At 33.1% G+C, this 19709-nt stretch overlaps 1 protein-coding gene across 1 annotated transcript in view; it reads left to right on the forward strand.

Moving 5' to 3' along the window:
- LOC129226842 (nose resistant to fluoxetine protein 6-like) overlaps positions 1-19709 on the forward strand; it is a 151830-nt gene that overhangs the window by 86341 nt on the left and 45780 nt on the right. Inside the window, exon 7 of the mRNA XM_054861472.1 lies at positions 14828-14998. Coding sequence (XP_054717447.1) covers positions 14828-14998 — 171 coding nt within the window. The remainder of the gene's footprint in view (positions 1-14827; positions 14999-19709) is intronic.

Consider the following 19709-nt stretch of genomic DNA (forward strand, 5'->3'; position numbering starts at 1 on the left):
ATGTTATTGATTTCAATGGATTGCAGATGTTCTTGGTAAGCTTAACTGAAGATTCTCTACTTTAAACTAATGAAAAAAACCATTCCCAATTCTTTATAATAATTCTACAAACTATAATCAATCTTTATACAATCAGTCGATATTTGTTACAAAATCTTTAAATATTCTGAAATTCATTGATTTTTTTTTTAATTGAGAGAATCTGATTATGTTCTTAGTAAACTACTTAAAAATTTTCTTTTGGAATTTATTCAATTCAGATTTCAATTTGGAATAAATTCAATTCAGATATTTTATGTACTTTACAGCAAAGTGACATAAATAAAAATACATTTTATAATTAGATACATTATGTAGGAAATGTTTACAGAATTTCTTGAATTATGATTAATGGCATGTAGGTTTACTTTTCAAATACTTTTATTAAGTTATTATTTATACTTTATATTATTTATACGATAACAATCAATATAATTTATAGTTATTTGAACTGTTTTGTCACTTATACTTTTTTAGCTAGATGAAGATACAAAACTAAATAGCACTAAATTTGCAGTGCTGAAATTGAACCAACACTATTTCGCACTGGTAAAGGTGTTGTACTTAGCATCATTGTTGTATTGTGGTACTTTGTAATGACAACATCTTCGAATGGCGAAATTTTCGCATGATTGATACTGCCAACCGCATGGTTTTCTGTTTAGCTAAAGATGAACTTATTATTATTTTTTTATATTATTTAATGGCCTATTTATATGGCTTTGACTATTTAAGTACTGACATTTTGACCTTAAAATAGACAGCATAATTTCTAATGTAAAATATCGACTTGGAAAATATTACCAAAGAATTGGTTTGAACATCCCTCCCCCCCACCCCGAAGTAAGGGTATGTAGAGATTTTTCCAACTTCCCCTTCCCCTCGAGACCCTTGGGAAATTAATGAATGGCTCCTAAGGTACAACGTATGAATGGTTCTTAATAATTAAGATGAGTATAGGTACATGGAAAAATGTTATAATCCGATGTAGTCCTTTAAACACATTTAATGTTAGATAATTAATTCATTAATTCATTATTCATATATATAACTCATTATTCATGATTTAGTTCATTAACATGAACAAAACATTTTTTTGTTTCTTGGTACAAAATTTGTTTTAGTATATGACTGTTTCCTGAACCATGATGAGTGTCCATGGTACAACAGGATGTATCCCAAGGTACAGTAGGTTGTTGCACCTTGGGACAGTTTGGAACTTGGAACACCTACTTTAAATGGCTCTCAATATTTTATTTTCAAACTGTCTGAATTAAAAAATATATATATATTGCAGAGAAATATGCTGGGGCATTTTAATTTGACTTTTAGATTTTAAATTTGATTCTAATAATTGACGTTAAAAATTAAAATATGAAAAATGTCGCAAGGTACCACAGTCTCCCCTATAGAAATTCGCATGGCTTTCTGTTCAGCTGAAGATGAACTTATTATTTTAATATTGTTTAAAAGCATATTTATATTCAATTAGCTGTGTTAATCTTTCTTCATGATTATTATTTTTATTTGCATTTGCCGGAATACAATATATATATTTTCCTTGTTTCCTAACACCAGGTTATACGCCAAGCTGCTCGCCAAGCTCATGCTTTCTATTTCCTCACTTATCGTATGGATGTCTGTGTGCCATCTACGTGTACTCAAGATGATGTTAACAATATGGCTCAGTTTGGTAAGTGATATCTATAACTTTTAATTCGTTGAATAAAATGCAAAAAAGTAGCATATCGCATTAAAGGAAATTTAAAGCTCTACAACTTTGTGACACTTTTTATGAATACTGACCCTGGGAGGAACTAGAAGCAAATGTTTGAGAAAGAAAGAGAGTTTTCGGAAAATTATCAATTTTTCATGAGATATACCCGGATAATTATAGAAAACTTGACAAATATGTGTAGAAACAGTTTTATTAGAAGTTTATTTAACTTGAATTTTTATTTTGAACGCGTTTTTTGCACCGTTTCCTACATGCGCTTGAAAAACCCAAAATTTTCTTTCCCCCCTCCCTCCCAACTTTAGCTCAACCCCAGGGGCGGGGACTTTTAGTATGTTTACTTACTAATTACCTATAACAATATTCTGAAGTCAAAAATTATCGCATATTGTGTGTGTGTGCATACACTCTATACTGTATTCATTGACTGAACTACATATGTTTTTCTCAAACCATTAAAAGAGAGAGATGCCGCTTTCTAAAGACAACTCTGTGTCTGGGAGGGAAAGTGCAGAATGTGCACTTTTCTCAAAATCGAGATTCAAACACAATCGCAACCTTTTACTCTATTCAGAGGGATAAATAACTGAGATTTTTATAAGCACAATATAGTTTCTTAATACCATAAATGACAGTCCAATTATACAAATCATCGCGAAACAAGAACTTAAAACGCATCCCCTGACTATTTTGTTTTGTGACATAAAGTCATTTATCTCTCAAGTACAGAAATAAATAACAAAATAACAAGAAAAGTACAGCAGCTTACTGATTCTGTTGAATAAACAAAAGAGAGAAAAAAAAAAGCATGACTAGGATGTATGTAATTTCTTACATTATTTAACGATATGAATAAATGTTGCCGCCGATAAAAACTAAGATTAAAAGATAATTTATTTTCTTCATCCTTTCTCGCACCGAAATTTTAGCTCTTGAAAAGAACTCATTTACGAACCATGGTGGCGTACATAGCATGGGTGACACCCAGGGCCGTAGTTTATGGTGTCACCCCCCCCCCTCCCAAACACAAAAAAAGTAGAATTTTATGTAAACAGGAAAATATGAAATTTATGCAATTTTTAGAAACAATTTTTTGTGTTATAACAAAATTTTAAGTAGGCTAATGTACAAAAGCAAATAAAAGTGGGAGGTCCGGGGAGATTCCAACCGAAAATTTTTCAAATTTGTAGTCTTAAAAATGCATTTTAGTTTCATATTTTTCAAAAACTAGCATTTTTACTTTGGGTATCACCTCCCAGACGGGTGACACCCGGGAGGACCGTCCCCCCCCACCCCTCGTAGCGACGCCACTGCCTTCTAACATTCCGAACATATCTTTAAAGTACCCTAGTTAACTTAAAGAGATGGCTGCGGAGGTATTAATGTGAAATGCCTTGATTTTTTTTTTTTACCTCCCCTTATAAGGGACAGCATCTCTTCCCTGGAAATAATTTTTGATGTCAGGCATGTAAAATGTGCTTTTTTTCTCATGTTTTATCACCATTCTCAGTCAGTTATCGAAACGCTTTTTAATTATTAGGCGTGCGAAGCTGTAGAGATATTTTGTCTCATTGAAGAGTAAAAAAATTTTTACGTATATTAAGCGTCATTCCTTCATAAATATATATACATACCATGTTTTATAGCAAACGGAGTTACTCGACGGCATCAGTACAGTTTAAAAATGCCGGATGTATTTGTGCACCACGTAAAACTGAGTATTCTAATGGCATATAATGGCGAAATGGGTGTAATGGAATAATGGCATAATTACCATTATACCATTACACCCATACAGTGCACTAATACGGACAAGAATCAGCTAGTGCATAGCTGCCAACGTATACGATTTAGCCGTACATTGTAAGATTTTCGGACGTTTTATACGATTGTACGGTCTTATGGCGGATTTGTACGAGAACTGCGCACCTTTTTTTTTCGGATAACAGAATGGAGAACATTTTAATCTGTAGGAACTTACAGAAAAACTATTGTTTCAAACAAGTTGTTGATAGACAATTTTTGAAAACTGCAAAGTCAGCAACTTTTAAAAGTTTAAGTTCAAAGAAATGAATGTTTATTTATTTACTTATTTTTAAATTTGTTTATTTATTTTTTGCTTATAAAAGCACAGATCAAGTAAAGGTAAGGATTTGAAAATGTTATAATGCTTTAAATTTTAATACTTTTCTTTATAATGGTGAAAAAAGTGTAGAAATAGTCACTGCATACATTGTAAGATTTTTTAAGTTGGCATGTTGGCAGCTATGCTAGTGCCAAACAGCATAGTGTTATTATTTGATTTTGTCCCACTATTTCTCTCATTTTATCCTGCTTTCCCGTTCTATATGTTTTTCAGTAGAGTTTTTTTTTTAATTACTAAAAAATTAGTCTATTATTGCTTTTCGATGACTATTACGTGTTTTTTTTCTGTACATACATTAATAAATGTACTACTTACAGCTGCGAAATACATCGATATTGAAGTTGCAGTGCCAAGATGCAGTGTCAAAGAAAATTTAGAATGGGACAGAAATCAAGTTATAATAATGTAAGTTTTTCGTTGTTGACAGAAACTAGTTCTTTAAATACCTTTCTAAACTTCAAGTTCAGAGTCTTCAAATATAGTTCTAAAAATTAAGTTCGGTACAGGGCAAGAAATATTTTTGAGGTTGTCCTTCAGTCCATTTACAACTATTATATCAAAATGACATCTTCCCGAACTAGATTTAGCCATCGAGGGTGTTTCAAAAAGGATGAACCGATTTAAATTTCGCACATTATAATTTTGTTTTAAGCGTAGGCACTTCAAATTAAGTGAAATTACAAAGATAAATATACATTCGACTCCCGCTACAACGACTTACGCGAAATGACCATAGCGCAAGTTTTTCTCGAGTGAAGAATTTTATAGTTAACGCCAATCCCTCACCCACAACACGACAATTTTCGGCGGAAAGTAGAAGATTTATTCATTCCTCATTCTTGTTCTTCCTCTTCTTCTGACGAGTTTCCTGACGCTCATGCAATGCAGAGGAAGATTGATAACATTCTGATTGCATAGCATAAATCATCACCATCTTCATATTTTAAGTTTTAAATATAATTACTGTAATTACTGTACAGTACTATTATAGTGCTGCATTTTATTATTACTTCATGTTATGGCGTACCGAACTTGTTTTATTTTATCTCTCTCTCATAATTTTGTGCATCGTAACAATATTTTATGTTGAATAATACAGATTAATTTAAATTACAGTAAAAAGTCACTTCTTTATGTAATAAATGGAAATATATAGTTAAGAACCACTTGAAAACCGTTTGAGGGGTGTTTACAAACGCCTAAAATAACTCGGTATGTTTACAAAAAATTCATAACCACACCCTTTTCCACAACGCGAAATTTCGACTTACGCAAGGGGTCTTGGAACGCATCCCTTGCATAAGTCGAGACTCGACTGTAGTTTTCTTTTTAAACCAAAATATCGGTGCTCAATATTTTCACCTTTGGAATGCAGTAAACAGTAGCTATTTCCGTCTGATATGCGGGAGTAATAGGGCTTGTGTAAAAGTGATTTTACTTCATCTAAACGACCATGTCTGAATTGTTAATACTTTTCGCGGTTGTAAATGCGACACCAGAATATTCTCGACGAAAAACAAGCTAAACTATCGTTGCTGACCCACACTTTGCAAATCTCAGACCACAAAAGATGTTTGTTTTTCAGTTGAAATTTTCACAAAAACTAAAGTGGCGGCTGAAACAGCACTAAAGGCAATGGTGTCGTTTCCAATATTTTAAAAGTATTTTTTTCTGAAAGAACATGCTTAAAAACATAGGATCTAACGGTTTTTTAAATAGTTTGTTTAAGCTAAATATTTTAAAAAATTACTTGAATCGGTTATCTTTCGTTGTTTACATATTTTGCCAATGATATCACAAATGATGAAATGCCATTCTGTGTTTCCATTCATAGAGCAAAATATTTAATTCGCATCTTTACTCACGTGTACTGGCACCGATATGGTTGATAGCAAGCGTAGAACCCAATTTTAATTCTCTTCTCGATTATCATAACGTGGAAACGCGGTACAAAGATGCGCCAAAGTGCATCTTTTTGTGACATCATCAAGACCACGCCTCGTTTGAAAAATCGGACATTTAAAAAAAAATAAACAATAACTATTGGGAAAATGAAAGAATTTTCTAGGTCCATGTTATTATTATTATTATTATTATTATTATTATTATTATTATTTTTTTTTTTTTTTTTTGCTTATTCTATCAATTTCAGTGACTAAAAGTACTATTGACTGAAAGAAACAACCCCCTTCAGAAACGCTCCAGGGAAATAATGGAATGTACCCAATCTCTGCTAGTCATCTATCTTGCAAAAAGCAGGAACTTTTTCCGCAAAAAGTCAGTGGTCTTTCTGAAGAATTTTCGGTAAATGCCTGTCATATCTCTGCAGCAGATATAAAGTAATAGCTTGGCACCTTCCTGACTCACCAGAAAAGCTACTAAAGTATTAATATTGCATCCATGGACAAAGCTAAGATAAATTGCAGGTAAATACCAAGCATCTGGTCTGCAATTCTTGCAAAGCTGCGGATTCCAGAGACTGACATTTTTGCTCCGAGTGGAAGCTGGTCAATCTGGATGGGCCGTAGTTGAACTGAATGCGAAGAACTGAATAAATAAGCTCGTTTAACGTTTAAACAGGTCGCTAAAACTCTCTTTCAGAACAATTAGAAGTCTGCACTCGTGAAAATTGAAGCGGTTCAGGAAACTGTTTGGTAAAAATAATTGATTTTCATAGGAAACAGATGAAAACCTGTGAAATCCTGGAACTTTTCCTGAAAAAAGTTCCAGGATTTGGAATTAATTTGGAATTTCCTTACAGTGTATAATGTAACTTCATGGCAACTGCATTAAACTAAAGGTTTTCTTTTTTCAACCGATGCATAATTTATCTAGAACAGATTAAAATTTGAATGGTTATTCATTTTTGAAGTTGGGTCATTCTTTTTAAAAATCTTAATTATTCTGGTGAGTTTGCGTGCCAGAAATTGTTTTCGCAGCAAAATGTTCATAGTTTAAGAAAAATTAATTTAAAATGAAATTTTGTTCCAGTTATGGACTCATCAGCCCGGAATAGTCAATAACCGAGCTGGATGCCGATTAGGGTTTCCAATCCCTAAATCTCGATCCCGAATCCCGCATGATATTTAGCGGGATTAATCCCGCGGGATCGAGAGCCAAATCCCGCAATTTTTTTCGATGCAACGTTTTTTCAACTTTTGCAGCTCATAAAACGACAATTTTCACGAGCATTATCTGAAATTTGAACCACCTCATATAGTGTGACATATGATGAACGGTGGATTTACCATTTAATAACACAATAAAAAGCTAGTGAATTTTCTTGAGATTGAATTAATGTTCTGAGAAGTCTCAATTTTCATAAGTTTAGCAACTGAGAAAAGGCGTAAAATTTATAAACATTTTCAAAACCATGACTAAAATTTAAAATCCGGAAAATTACGCTTTAAAAAAATAGAAAAATTGTAACTCAGGTTGCAACACCCTCTGGAGTAGCCAGAATGCAATGTTGGAGCACTTCTGTAAGTTTAAGGAACGCATTCAAATAGGGCTTGACTAACTAAAAGAGAGACCCAATGCCCACAATAATTTGGGGCCCTCTGAAATCTTTTAATCAGAATGCAACGGTTGTTTTACTGGTTTGGAGACCGACTGCACGCATTTTTGGCTTTGGGGTCCCCTTTGTTTATCACAGAACTATGTAAATCATGCACGTTTATGAAGCCTTTTTGGGGCTCAACATAATTGTGACATTAAATTTTGTACTGGCAGAATGAATAAAAAGTATCCTTTAAGAGTGTTTTTTTTTTTTTCAATTAACAAGTCATATTTTATTGTTATTTTGAAAATACACGTATTTTTTGTATAGTTCTTATGCTATACATAACATTTTAAGTTCTTTTCGGCCCCTTAGGAAGATAGCGCCCCAGGCCCAGGCCTAGTCGGCCTGTGCTGTAGTCAGGCCCTGCATTCAAAACCTTAAACTTGCTATAAGTTCACAATATCTTTCTTCAAAGAAGAAAGCTATGAAAAGCCCGACATTGTTTATGTATTTGTCACGACTCTAAAAGAGACGACAGAAACTTTTATGAAACACAGGATGACTCGTATGAAAGTGTAGTAAGTTAAACTGCTCAAGAAGCTCAAGTTTTTGAATGTCTCTTTAAAGGGAGAGGTGAAATCAACGAAGTTATCCAAAAACTTTTACTGAGACTCTGACTCCATATAACCAACCAGCTTTTACCCTTTCCGTAATAAATCCAATGCATTGATACTATGACCAACATTAATGCAGGAACAAGGGTATTCTAAATATAAATTAAATTGGATAAAGCAAAACACATAACTAATTGACGTCCTTTTTGATCGAAATTAGCCGTTCTTGATCAAAAACCAAGCGTAAGAAAATAAAAACTTATTTTAAAAGGTGATGAAGTTAATGGGGAACTTTTAATTCATAATAATTTAATATCAGTAAAACTAACTGCTGTGGAGCAACAGCACGTGTTTTCATAAAGCGTATAATTTTGTTGGTAAAAATTCCTTTCCCATCCCATAAGAGCATTGTTAAGATACACTGAACATTTTAGGGCACACTTATGCGTACTAAATGATAATTGCTAACTAGGAATTGAATTTGTAGCGCGAAACAATCGATGTACGGGGTTCGAGAAAACCACTAATTCAAGTAACAAAAGCAGTCTTTTCGAAAAAGCACAACGTTTTCTCTTTGACATTAAAATTGGTACTTTATGAACCCGAAATCCCGCGGGACTGAATTCGGTGCGGGATTGGAATCCCTAGTGCGGATGTCGGTTATTGATTATTCCGTACTTCTGAATCTATAACAAGGACGAAGCTACAGTCTCTAAATGTCAAAACCGGGCAGTCGGTACTGTCCGATATTTTAACGCGAAACCTTATTCGAATTTGCGTATGCGTCAGGTCTCTTCTGATTTTATCGAAACAGGGGTGATGGCAAGAAGGAAGTAACGAGCAAGCAAAAAAACAGTCACCCCTTTTTCAATTGGAACTGTTCGCAGGTGCTAGTCGCATAGTTCGAGATCAGACAGTATTTTGCCCATAGTGTCGGCCTTAGTCCTGGCTAAAGGCGATAACTTACTGCTTAAAAACATTTAATAATTTACATCACTGTCATTTATTAATCTATACTGTTTTTTCACAGCTGCATCGTAGGAGTTCTTTTTTCATTCGTGGTATTTGGTACTTTCTTAGATACCTTGGGGGAGATCTTTCACAAAACAAAAGCGTTAGGAAGATGTCTTAACAGTAAGTGACTTATTATTTTAAACCTCTAGTTTTTCTCATTTCCTTTTTTGTTGTTGCAAATTATTTCATGTTATATTTCAAAGACCTTTTCAACCTATTACACTCAAAACACAAAAAAAAGAAAGAAAAACCGAATAACTGAACAGGAGAAAACATGGAATTAAGAGTAAAGTTTGGAAAAAAAAAATCGTATAAAAGCATCGAAAAATCCCCCTAAAAAAATAGATCTTTTTTTTGGGGGGGGGGGGGGGGGAATGGAAGAAAAAAAATTATTAATTAATTAATTAACAAGTAAAGAATAGTTAGCAGTTGAGAAATATTTTTTCTGGTGTATAGTTTCCTTCCCCAGCAAGAAAAAATGTGAGACAAAAGTTAGATTCGAGAAAAATATTTTTTGTTCAAAAGGACTCGGACAAGACACCTTATGTCAATGTGTTATTTTTTTATTTGGAAAGTTTTTCACTCAGTTTTGCACGGTTAAAAAAAAGAACAATTCATTAATTTTAAAAGAACAGTCACGTTCAGTTTTTTCGGAGAATTTTACATAGTTAACACTTGTTTCAAGATATATATAATGTATTACTAGTATGTTGTGGCCATCACAAAACTTTTTTCTATATTCTTTTTTTTTCTGATCCCTCCCCATGCTTGACGAGGAAGCAATATTCCCAACAAAAACAAAATTACACATGCAAAAACTTGACGACCATCCCAATGTCTGAATTATTGCAAAAGCAAAGAGCGAAAATTGAAAGTTATTTTAAAAGCCTTGCTTGAATTAATTACAAATATTTTATTTGTTAAGAAACATAAGATGGCAACAGTTAAAAATTTTAAATCATTGAGATAATATCATAGACTAATAATAAGAGTAGACCGAGCTATGGCAACTCTTTTGCTGTTCATAAACCAAATCATGTGACTGGTGGATATCCTAGCAACAGCGGGCGTTGATCGTAGCAGACGATCAACGCGAGCGAGAAATAATGCATAACTAAAAGAAAAACAGTTCAATCTCTGCACCTGAAAAAAAATTATAATGAAAACACATTACATCTTAAAATACATGTCCAGTGCCAAACTATAGATAATGTTGCCATCTAGCAACTATGCTGCCAAAGTTTTCGCCAAGCCTTCCACCAGTCACATGATGTATCCATTAGCCAATTTTTTCATCAGCAAGTCTGGGAAAGCTCGGTCTACTCTTATTATTAACACGCTTTTATTAGCTTCACCTGTATGTATGTATGTATGTATGTATGTATCTTGTAACGGAATCTTGCAGCTCAAATTTCGCCCACTTCCTGCGATCGGATTCTTTTGAAATTTGGCACGTGACCTCAGACCCGATGACAATGCAATATTCTATAATCAAATTAATTAATTAACTCTTTTAATTGTTAGTTTCCTCCAATTATAATCAATATTTTGGCATAAATTCAACAATGTGAAAAGGGAAAAATTAAAAAAAAATACATTAAAAAATGCTCGCAAAAATTATTTAAAAATATCTACGAAAACCTTTAATTTTTCTGCATCAGACAAAATTTGTTCCAATATTCCAAGGTAATTAGAACATGAAATATAATTGTTTTTAACCAATTTCATGCCAAAATTTAGGTGAGCCTTCAATTGGAAATTCATTGCTGATCAGACCATTGTTGAACAAAACTTTTATTCAAATGCATCTCAAATTTTCAAAGTAATATAAATATGATTTTCGCAAACATACATCAATGACTCACAGTAGCTTTCCATCGGGGTGCCCTTGTCTTAACTTCAAGATATTACCTCGCACTCGTTTTATGAATAATTTCGTCAATTAAGTCCAAACTAAGACTTTTACGAAAAGAAGTAATTGCAATTTTACCTGATAATTCTCCAACATAAGACTAAAAACCAGAAAAATAAAATAATAGTTTAAAAAACTAAAAAAACACGCTTTCGTAGCAAAATAAACTAAAAAGTGAAAAATAATCTTTGGATGATAGTAGTTGACCAATCACTTAATTTTAATGTAATACTAAAAAGCGTGGGGGGCTTCTTATCAGTTGTCTTGAATTTCTTCAATTTGTTGTCCAAGCAAAATATAAATAGACAGCACCCCACGCTTTTTTGTATTACATTAAAATTAAGTGATTGGTCAACTACTATCATCCAAAGATTATTTTTCACTTTTTAGTTTATTTTGCTACGAAAGCGTGTTTTTTTAGTTTTTTAAACTATTATTTTTTAGTCTATGGATAATATTTCCGATAATTTTCATACAATTAAAATCACGAGAAATACGCAGACGACAATCTATAACGATTTATCTTTCTTGTTGTTGCACTAGCTGTACCCGACGCGCGTTGCCACGCCAACATAGAAATACATCATTATACTGATTTTCATGACAATCGGTTGAACGGGGCAGAAGTTGCTACTCTGCAGTGCCACCTGGCGGCGAGTGGCTTCAATGAGCATATTATACACCTTCTCCGTGGAAAAATACATATATATAGCAATTTTCATAATAATCGGTCCAGGTATCAAGTGAAGCCGTGACTATACTCAAATTTTGTACACACTCAGTTTGCAAGATCAATCAATCGCTAAAAATATCAAATAGAAAAAGTTTTAAATCCCCCCGTTGCATGAAAAGCCATAAAACAATAAAGAAAGAATTTATTTGTTGAAACTCAAGAAAAATGGCAACAGCTAACTTCTTATCAATGAGATCTTTCACGCGAATTAATTTCTGCAGCCGATAATTTTATTCGTATTTATCCAACGGATTGTGACTTAAATTGAAATAAAAAAGGAACTATCGATCGGATTTTTTTCGAACTGGTCTATAAACATTCCCAGTACCAAAAATAACAAACGGTGAAAGTTTCAGCCAAATCTGCCGGGTAGTTTTTGAGTTCATGGATGACATACAGACAAACATTCATTTTTATATATATAGATTAATAAAGCTATTTTTATTCGCAAAAAAAAAAAAAATCAACACCTCTTGGAGCGATTGGCGTCAAAATTGAACCAAAGCCTGTTGACATATGAATTCACATATATTCCAAATTTCAACCAGAACGTAGCATTACTTCTTCAGATAAGGCACTCACAATGGAAAAAAAGAACTGGCGATTGCGCTTCCCCCTTTTTAGCTGTTGACACCAAAATAAAATCGGCTCTTATACCCACTAAGGGCTACTTGAAGATAAATTTTTCTTTCATTCCGTTCATTATTTCTTGAGATACAGCAGTCACAATTGACGACAAAAAACGGTCTATAGCTCAACCCCCGTTTGAGTTATTGACACCAAAATTGAATCAGCACCTGTTTCTGTTAATGGCAACATATGGACCAAATTTTGTTTGATTCCGCCAGTTACTTCCTGAGGGATAGCAAGCACGCGTAATTCAAAAAACGTCCCATTGCTCCACCCCCCTTGGAGGAATTCGCGCCAAAAACCAATGGGCACAAGTTCACATAAAGACACATATGTATACCAAATTTCGTTCAATTTCATGCTGTAGTTTTTGCTGTAGAGCGGCCACAAAAAACTGGTCACACACAGACAGACAGACATTTTCCAAAAATAGTCGAAATGGACTCAGCACACCTCAAAACGTTCGAATCCGTCAAAATTCGAAAATTTGCAAGAATCCAATACTTTCTTCTATATATTAGATATAGAAGAAAGTAAAAAACCGTGCGGCATGTTCCCCATTATGTACGGTTCAGAAGCCACACACCATAGCTGCCGGCCCTCGTAAAGGCGAAAATGGCGAATTCATACGCACAGTACTCTCTATATACAGACCCTACACTTATATTTTGACTTCTGAATCCTTGGTTACGATATTAAGAGTTCAAAATTATTTTAGCAGAAGGTATTTGAAAGTTCCGGTAGGAAAATTATGGACTTAATCCAAGACCCTACACTTAGATTTTGACTTCTGAATTCATAGTTACGAGATTTGGAGTTCAATTTTTTTTTTTTTTTTTTTTTTTTTAGCAGAAGGTGTTTAAAAGTTTCGGTAGGAGAATTATGGACGTAATCAAAAATAGCCATTATATAGCTAAAAGTTGTCATCGATTTAGGATTCCAGTTATGATAAAATGACATTGTGCACCTATGCTGCCCGTCTGATTGCATTCTGTCAATATATACAAGCAGTACAAGGGATGCGGCATCTGTCCCGGATGCGGCAATTCTGTCGGATATACACTACTATTTGAAACTAGTGGTACCCGCACGGCTTTGCCCGTAATGGAAAAATTAAAAGGTCTTTTGGTTCGCCTGTATATTTACAAATAGTGTGTGGTGAATTTTCTCGCCAATTGGCTTGTACCCATGTTACGGTTCCACGTTATGATAATTTCGTATCTCGCCAATTGGCTTGTGCTCATGTTACGGTTTCACGTTATGATAACTTCATAATTTACTCGTCCATCTTATGATAGTTTTGTTCTTAAAATTGGAATAGAAAAAGAACCACATCGAATTTTCAAAAAATCGCTTCGAGGTGCACACCCCCATGCTACAAACTAACTTTGTGCCAAATTTCATGAAAATCGGCCGAACGGTGTAGGCGTTATGAGCGTCATAGAGATCCTGACAGACAGAGAGAGAGAGAGATCCGGACAGAGAGACTTTCGGCTTTATTATTTGTAAAGATAAGATTGATCTGATACAATAAAGCGGAGATTAAGGGACGAGTGTGACAATACTGCATTTATACCGAGTTAAAACGCTAAAAATTGTTTCTAGCTTGTGCTGTAGGTATAAAGCAGCTGAAGACTCTGATTTTCTTGCTATTGGCTTTACTGCAAGAGATGGATATAATTTTTCGCACCTTGTTACAGCATAAATGCAGCTCTGTGCCATATTTCCCGTCTTCCCATTCCTACTGATTCTTCCCTATATTTCGATGACGAATAAATCTGAAGTGCATTTATATGGATGTCTGGGATGTCAGCTATGTCAGTTTATATAATTGTTAGTAGTTTTTTGCCGTGCTTGATAATGCTTTTTCTGCCATTTTAGGATCTAAATTATTGCTGGATGCACAAAATTCTACCTCATTGGCAGAAGTGGGAGCGATGAAAGCTTAACGAAACTAAAATATATTGCAAGAACTAACTTGAAGCTAGTTTAAATAATAAAAATAACTAATTTCTTTGCTCATGACTCATGAAATCGCTTGATTTTGCTACTTCATGTACACTAGCGGGATAATCATTTTATATATCTTCTGTTCTGATGGTCAAAATACAGTCAGATTTAGTGCTCAGACTAATTTGAACACTCAAAGCTCAGTTTTGGCTCATGAATTTGGAATTTATTTTATAATTTTAAAACTAATGTGAATTTTGATTTGAGATGAACATTTTAATTATCTTTAAGACTTGAACTTGATTGACATTTTACGCGTTTTTTTTATTAGTACATGAAAGTTGAATACTTGCATTGTTAAAAATGCGGGTTGCATATGGCACTATAGGATTGGGGCACCTTTAAAAGGGCATCGCTGGTGCTACAAGTGTTTCACCCTAAAGGGTGCCGCATGCAACCCACAGTTTCGACAGTGTAGGAGTGCTTCTTTTGTTTTTTCTTCTAGGACCATACAATCAGAACCAAAATTTAAAACATGGTTCCCTCTTGCAGATTTGGTGGCGAAGTTCCTTTTGTCCTTCTCCTTGAACACCAATTCGAATCTTCTGCTGAACACAGACGATGGTGAAAGTGGTCTCGATTCCTTGCATGGCATGAGGTTCTTTGGGATGGGGTGGTTAGTACTTGGACATACCTACTTCAACAGCAACGTGCAGATGTATGGTAAGAAACATGTTAAACTGATTGTAAATAAGGAAGTTCTATTGTTAGATGTAATATTTCTTGAGTATATTTTTTTATTTATTTTTTAACATTGTTGATTTTAAGTAGTATATAACACTAGAATTGTATATTTCTCCGATAAATTAAATTATTTTGATTAATTTATTCATTTTATAAAATCTCACAAAAATATTTATAGAAAAATTTAGTTTTATGTTATAACTGCTGGATGTTGCTTCTGTTGTAAACCGTCAAGTTTCTTAGAAGAGGCATTTAATTGAGTTAAAAGCAGTTTATGTTATAAACATAAAACGAAAGAAGCAGTTTTTACTTTTTAAAGGACACCTTTGTTTAGCTATGAAAATTCGAGCTAGTACCACACAAATGAAACAAATGAATGTATGAAAAGAAATAACACAATCATTTGTTTCAGTCAAAACGCATTTTATGTATTAGGTCAGGATGGCTCAACTAACGAACCATCTTTTCTCTCTCTCTTCGTTATTTTTTCCCTTCTCTTTTTTCTTTTTATTTATTTATTTATTTTTCAAATTTGTTTCGCATTGCTTAATTTATGTCTAAGTTCCACTCGCTACTCTTTTAATCCCCGCTTGCATTTCTCAATAGATTTTCCTTCTATATTTGTAAAATTACTAGAAAATCGCCCGTGAAGATATGACTGGTGAAAATTGCTTCTACATCTGAACGAAGCAATTACCTGTTTGGTGATATTTTGATAGCTGAAATTTTAACCCTAACTCCAGTGGATGAACCCTAAATTCTAGAGATAGCGTTCATTGTTGATCACTTTTTCCTTTCTTCATTCCCCTGAAATGGCAGTTTTACCAGTAAAATAGTTGAGTAACTGGATCGAGTTCAGCCTTGTCACAATAAATCCTTTCCCTGCGTGTTAAACATTACCAAAACATATTCTGAAATACTTATGCCGTGGCGTGAGCTTCAAGGTTATTGACGTCAGAAGCGTGACTCGATTATTGGCTATTATATATATGAGGATAGGAAAACAGGATATTTAGTGAACTTTTACTTTGGGGTCATTCCATGTCAAGTGATCCAAAATTTGGGAATTTTTCCCCCTCACCCTTTTGTATTTCTTTGAAATTTGGCTCAACGATTATACCCTTCGAGGTAATTAAAAGTCCAAATTTTTAGATTTTTTATCTCTATTATTGTTTTATTTATGAAACTTTGATTTTTCGAAAAACCCTCTTTTTTTCATGGATGCTTGAACATAAAATCGACGATAACTCAGCACCAAATATAGATAGAAAGATTTGGTAAAAAGCATTTTAAAGTACATTAGTTGCTGTTTAATGAGATATGCAACATGAATAATTTTAGAAAAATTTTAATTTAAAAAAAATGAAATTTAAATTTTAAATTTAAATTTCTCAGAAAAGGTATAATGAATTTTTTTTTAAAAAATTCTCAAAAATTTGTGTGTATTTTATCTTTATTTGTACAAAGTTTCAAGTTGGGATCTAAATGGGATCATATTTTTATGAATTTTTAAATAAAATTTGGCTTATGAAATAATGACATTTTTCAGATTCTAACTAGTTAAATATGGGGTTCTCTTACTGGGGATGGTCTAGTCAGTAGTAATTAATCATGACTATGCTTGAAATCAGCTGACATGAATTTATAGATTGGTAAGAACCAAGACCACTTTAAATCTTTTTTTTTTCAAAATGTTAAAAAAATAAATAAATAAACCAAAATGAATAGAAAACTTATTAAAAGTTGGTAAATGTTCTTCTTTAAAGCAAGAAAAAGCCCCCCCCCCCGCACATCCACTTTTTTTTTTTTTTTTTTCAAAACTATTTTTAAAATGTAAAAAATAAATAAATGAATGAAATAAAACAAAATGAATAGAAAAGATATTAAAAGCTGGTAAATGTTCTTCTTTAAAGTAAGACGAAGTGCAATACCCCCTCCCCCCACACATACGATTAACACTATACTAGTATCACGCCTCACCTGATGCCTTTTTTTTTCAGACCAAGTGTTTCTTTTGCAATATGAACTTCACAAAGTGTACTTGATTAATTCACTATCTGATAAGGAAAGTTATGATTCATTTCATCCTCTACCCCTACACCAACTTTCAATTTTGGAGGGAGGAAAGAATTAGTTTGCTCTACGATCATAGCAAAATAGGAGTGTTTCCCCCGTGTTCTTCCATTCTTTTCAAACTAAACTAAAAATAAATCTAAGTATCAGATCATATATCTATCCGCATAAAACCAACTGTCGTTCTACAAAATTTGAAATGCAGCTGTTTCTTTCTTTTCTTTAATGCTAGTTTTTTTTTTTTTTTTTAATTTCAGTTGTAAAGGAGAGCAATGCAGCGAGATCTATTTATACATATATCAAAAGCAGTAAAAAATCAAACAAATTTTGTTAGTTTGAGCATAACCTTCCATGTTGTTAAGCTTCATTCCAGATTGCCACCCTCCCCCCCCCCCCCTACCGTCCCACTTTCCGAAATAAAAAAAAAAGCTGCAAATGAGTGGTTCTATTTGTTTGTTTAAGTTTTTCTGGCTTTTAGTTTTTATGACCCTCCTCCCATTTTTAAGCCTCAGTCACTACTGATGTTTAGCAGCTTGCGTCCCAGTTTATTATGATTATAACTCTTACGTGCCAGCTTTTTTTTTTTTTTGAATAGTTTTGAAAAAAAAATGTATAAAAAGTGGTCGTGTGGCGGGGGGGGGGGGGGGGGGGAATAATCTACAAATTCATGTCAGCTCATTTCAAGCATGGTCATGATCAATTACTACTTACTAGACCATCCCCAGTAAGAGAACCCCATATTTAAGTAGTTAAAATCTAAAAAATGTCATTATTTCATAAGTTAAATTTTATTTAAAAATTCATAAAAATATGATCCTATTGAGATCCCAACTTGAAACTTTGCACAAATAAAGATAAAATACACCCAAATTTTTAAGAATTTTCTTAAAAAAATACATTTTATCTTTTCTGAGAAATTCAAATTTAAAATTTAAATTTCATTTTTTAAAAATTAAATTTTTTTGAAATTAGTCATGCTGCATATCCTATTAAACAGCAACTAATGTACTTTAAAATGATTTTTACCAAATCTTTCTATCTATATTTGGTGCTGAGTTATCGTCCATTTTATGTTCAAGCGTCCATGAAAAAAAAGAGGGTTTTTCGAAAAAATCAAAGTGTCATAAAAAAAAAAATAATAGAGATAAAAATCTAAAAATTTTTAGTTTTGATTACCTCAAAGGGTAAAATTAATGAGCCAAATTTGAAAGAAATACAAAAAGGTGAGGGAAAAAACTTTGGATCACTTGACATGGAATGACCCTTTGTCTTAAAGTATCATACCTGATGCGTGGTAGAGCACTATAATGTAAAAATTTGGTTATCTTAGAACAATATTTTTTTTTTAACGAACAATTTAAACGTAGGATTTTTCGTTTTCTATAACTTCTCTGTAACGAGATTTCATAGCTCTATTTTCCTTATAATGCCCTAAAATAACACGTATCGTGATGGATCATAGTAAGAAAATTGCATTTTATCTTATTTATCGAATTACAGATATTGATTTATCGTATTAAAATTGATTACTCAAATGCAATGTCAAATGAGGTAGTGAGAAGCAAAGGGATGAAAGTGGCAATTTTTAAATTTGGAGATAACTAGTATAAATGATAGGGGAACCCCCTCTTCTGTCTTGGGGCAAGAGATAGTACTAGTAGCCCTGGTTGGTGCTGCTGTATAGCATGATTTAGGGAAAAAAGTCAATGAAAGCCTACCTAGGACGTAATCTTTATACGCGTTTTACTCAAAACTTGAAAATGTTCACTTACATCCCGTTACTTCTCACAGCCTCAATTGTTATAATATTAAAATCGGTTTTAAAGACTAGAAATTATCTATTAAATACACTAAGACATTACACAGACACACTTAATATTATCATAAACGTTATAGCACAGTCATTCATTCCTCAAACCTTATTTACCCAATAAGTATTTTGCATATAAAATCGTACGAAGAACACAAGAGTGTATGTCGACTTCCGAAAATTTTTAGTAAAGCGCAAGCAAAGTTTAAACCGAAAGTAGACCTTCATTGAAAAGTTTTTCTCAATCAAGCTGTATACTGCCGTGGACAGGTAAACGGGATAATGACTGCAAATTTTTCATTTTTTAAATGCATTTTTGTCATCTATTGTACGTTAGCTTTACAGTAAAAAGCTTGCTTATTTAGTTGCCGCTGAAAAAAAAAATGTGCGCCACGGGACGCCCGGCAGAAGTGATTAATTTCATAAGATTAAATTACTGTCATTATTTAATCCTATGAAAGTAACAATTGGCTTATGGTAGCTATAATAACCAACCAAATTTTTGCATTGTATGTTATCTAAAAATCTTGCAAAGACTGCATCGAGTGCAGTTCTGTGACTTGTAGTGGCTTCTTATGGCTTATTAATCATTTGTAATGGAGTTGTTTCCTTCAGTCAAAAGTAGTACTGTTTGTCACTGATATTGATTGAATAAGCAAAGTAATAATAATAATAATAATAATAATAAATAAATAAATAAATAAATAACATGGGCCCAGAATATACTTTCATTTTCCCAACAGTTATCTTTAATTAATTTTTTTAAATGTCCGATTTTACAAACAAAGCGTGGTCTTGATGACATCA

This window comes from Uloborus diversus, chromosome 7 (genome assembly GCF_026930045.1).
Source record: "Uloborus diversus isolate 005 chromosome 7, Udiv.v.3.1, whole genome shotgun sequence".
In the NCBI taxonomy this organism is placed as follows: domain Eukaryota; kingdom Metazoa; phylum Arthropoda; class Arachnida; order Araneae; family Uloboridae; genus Uloborus; species Uloborus diversus.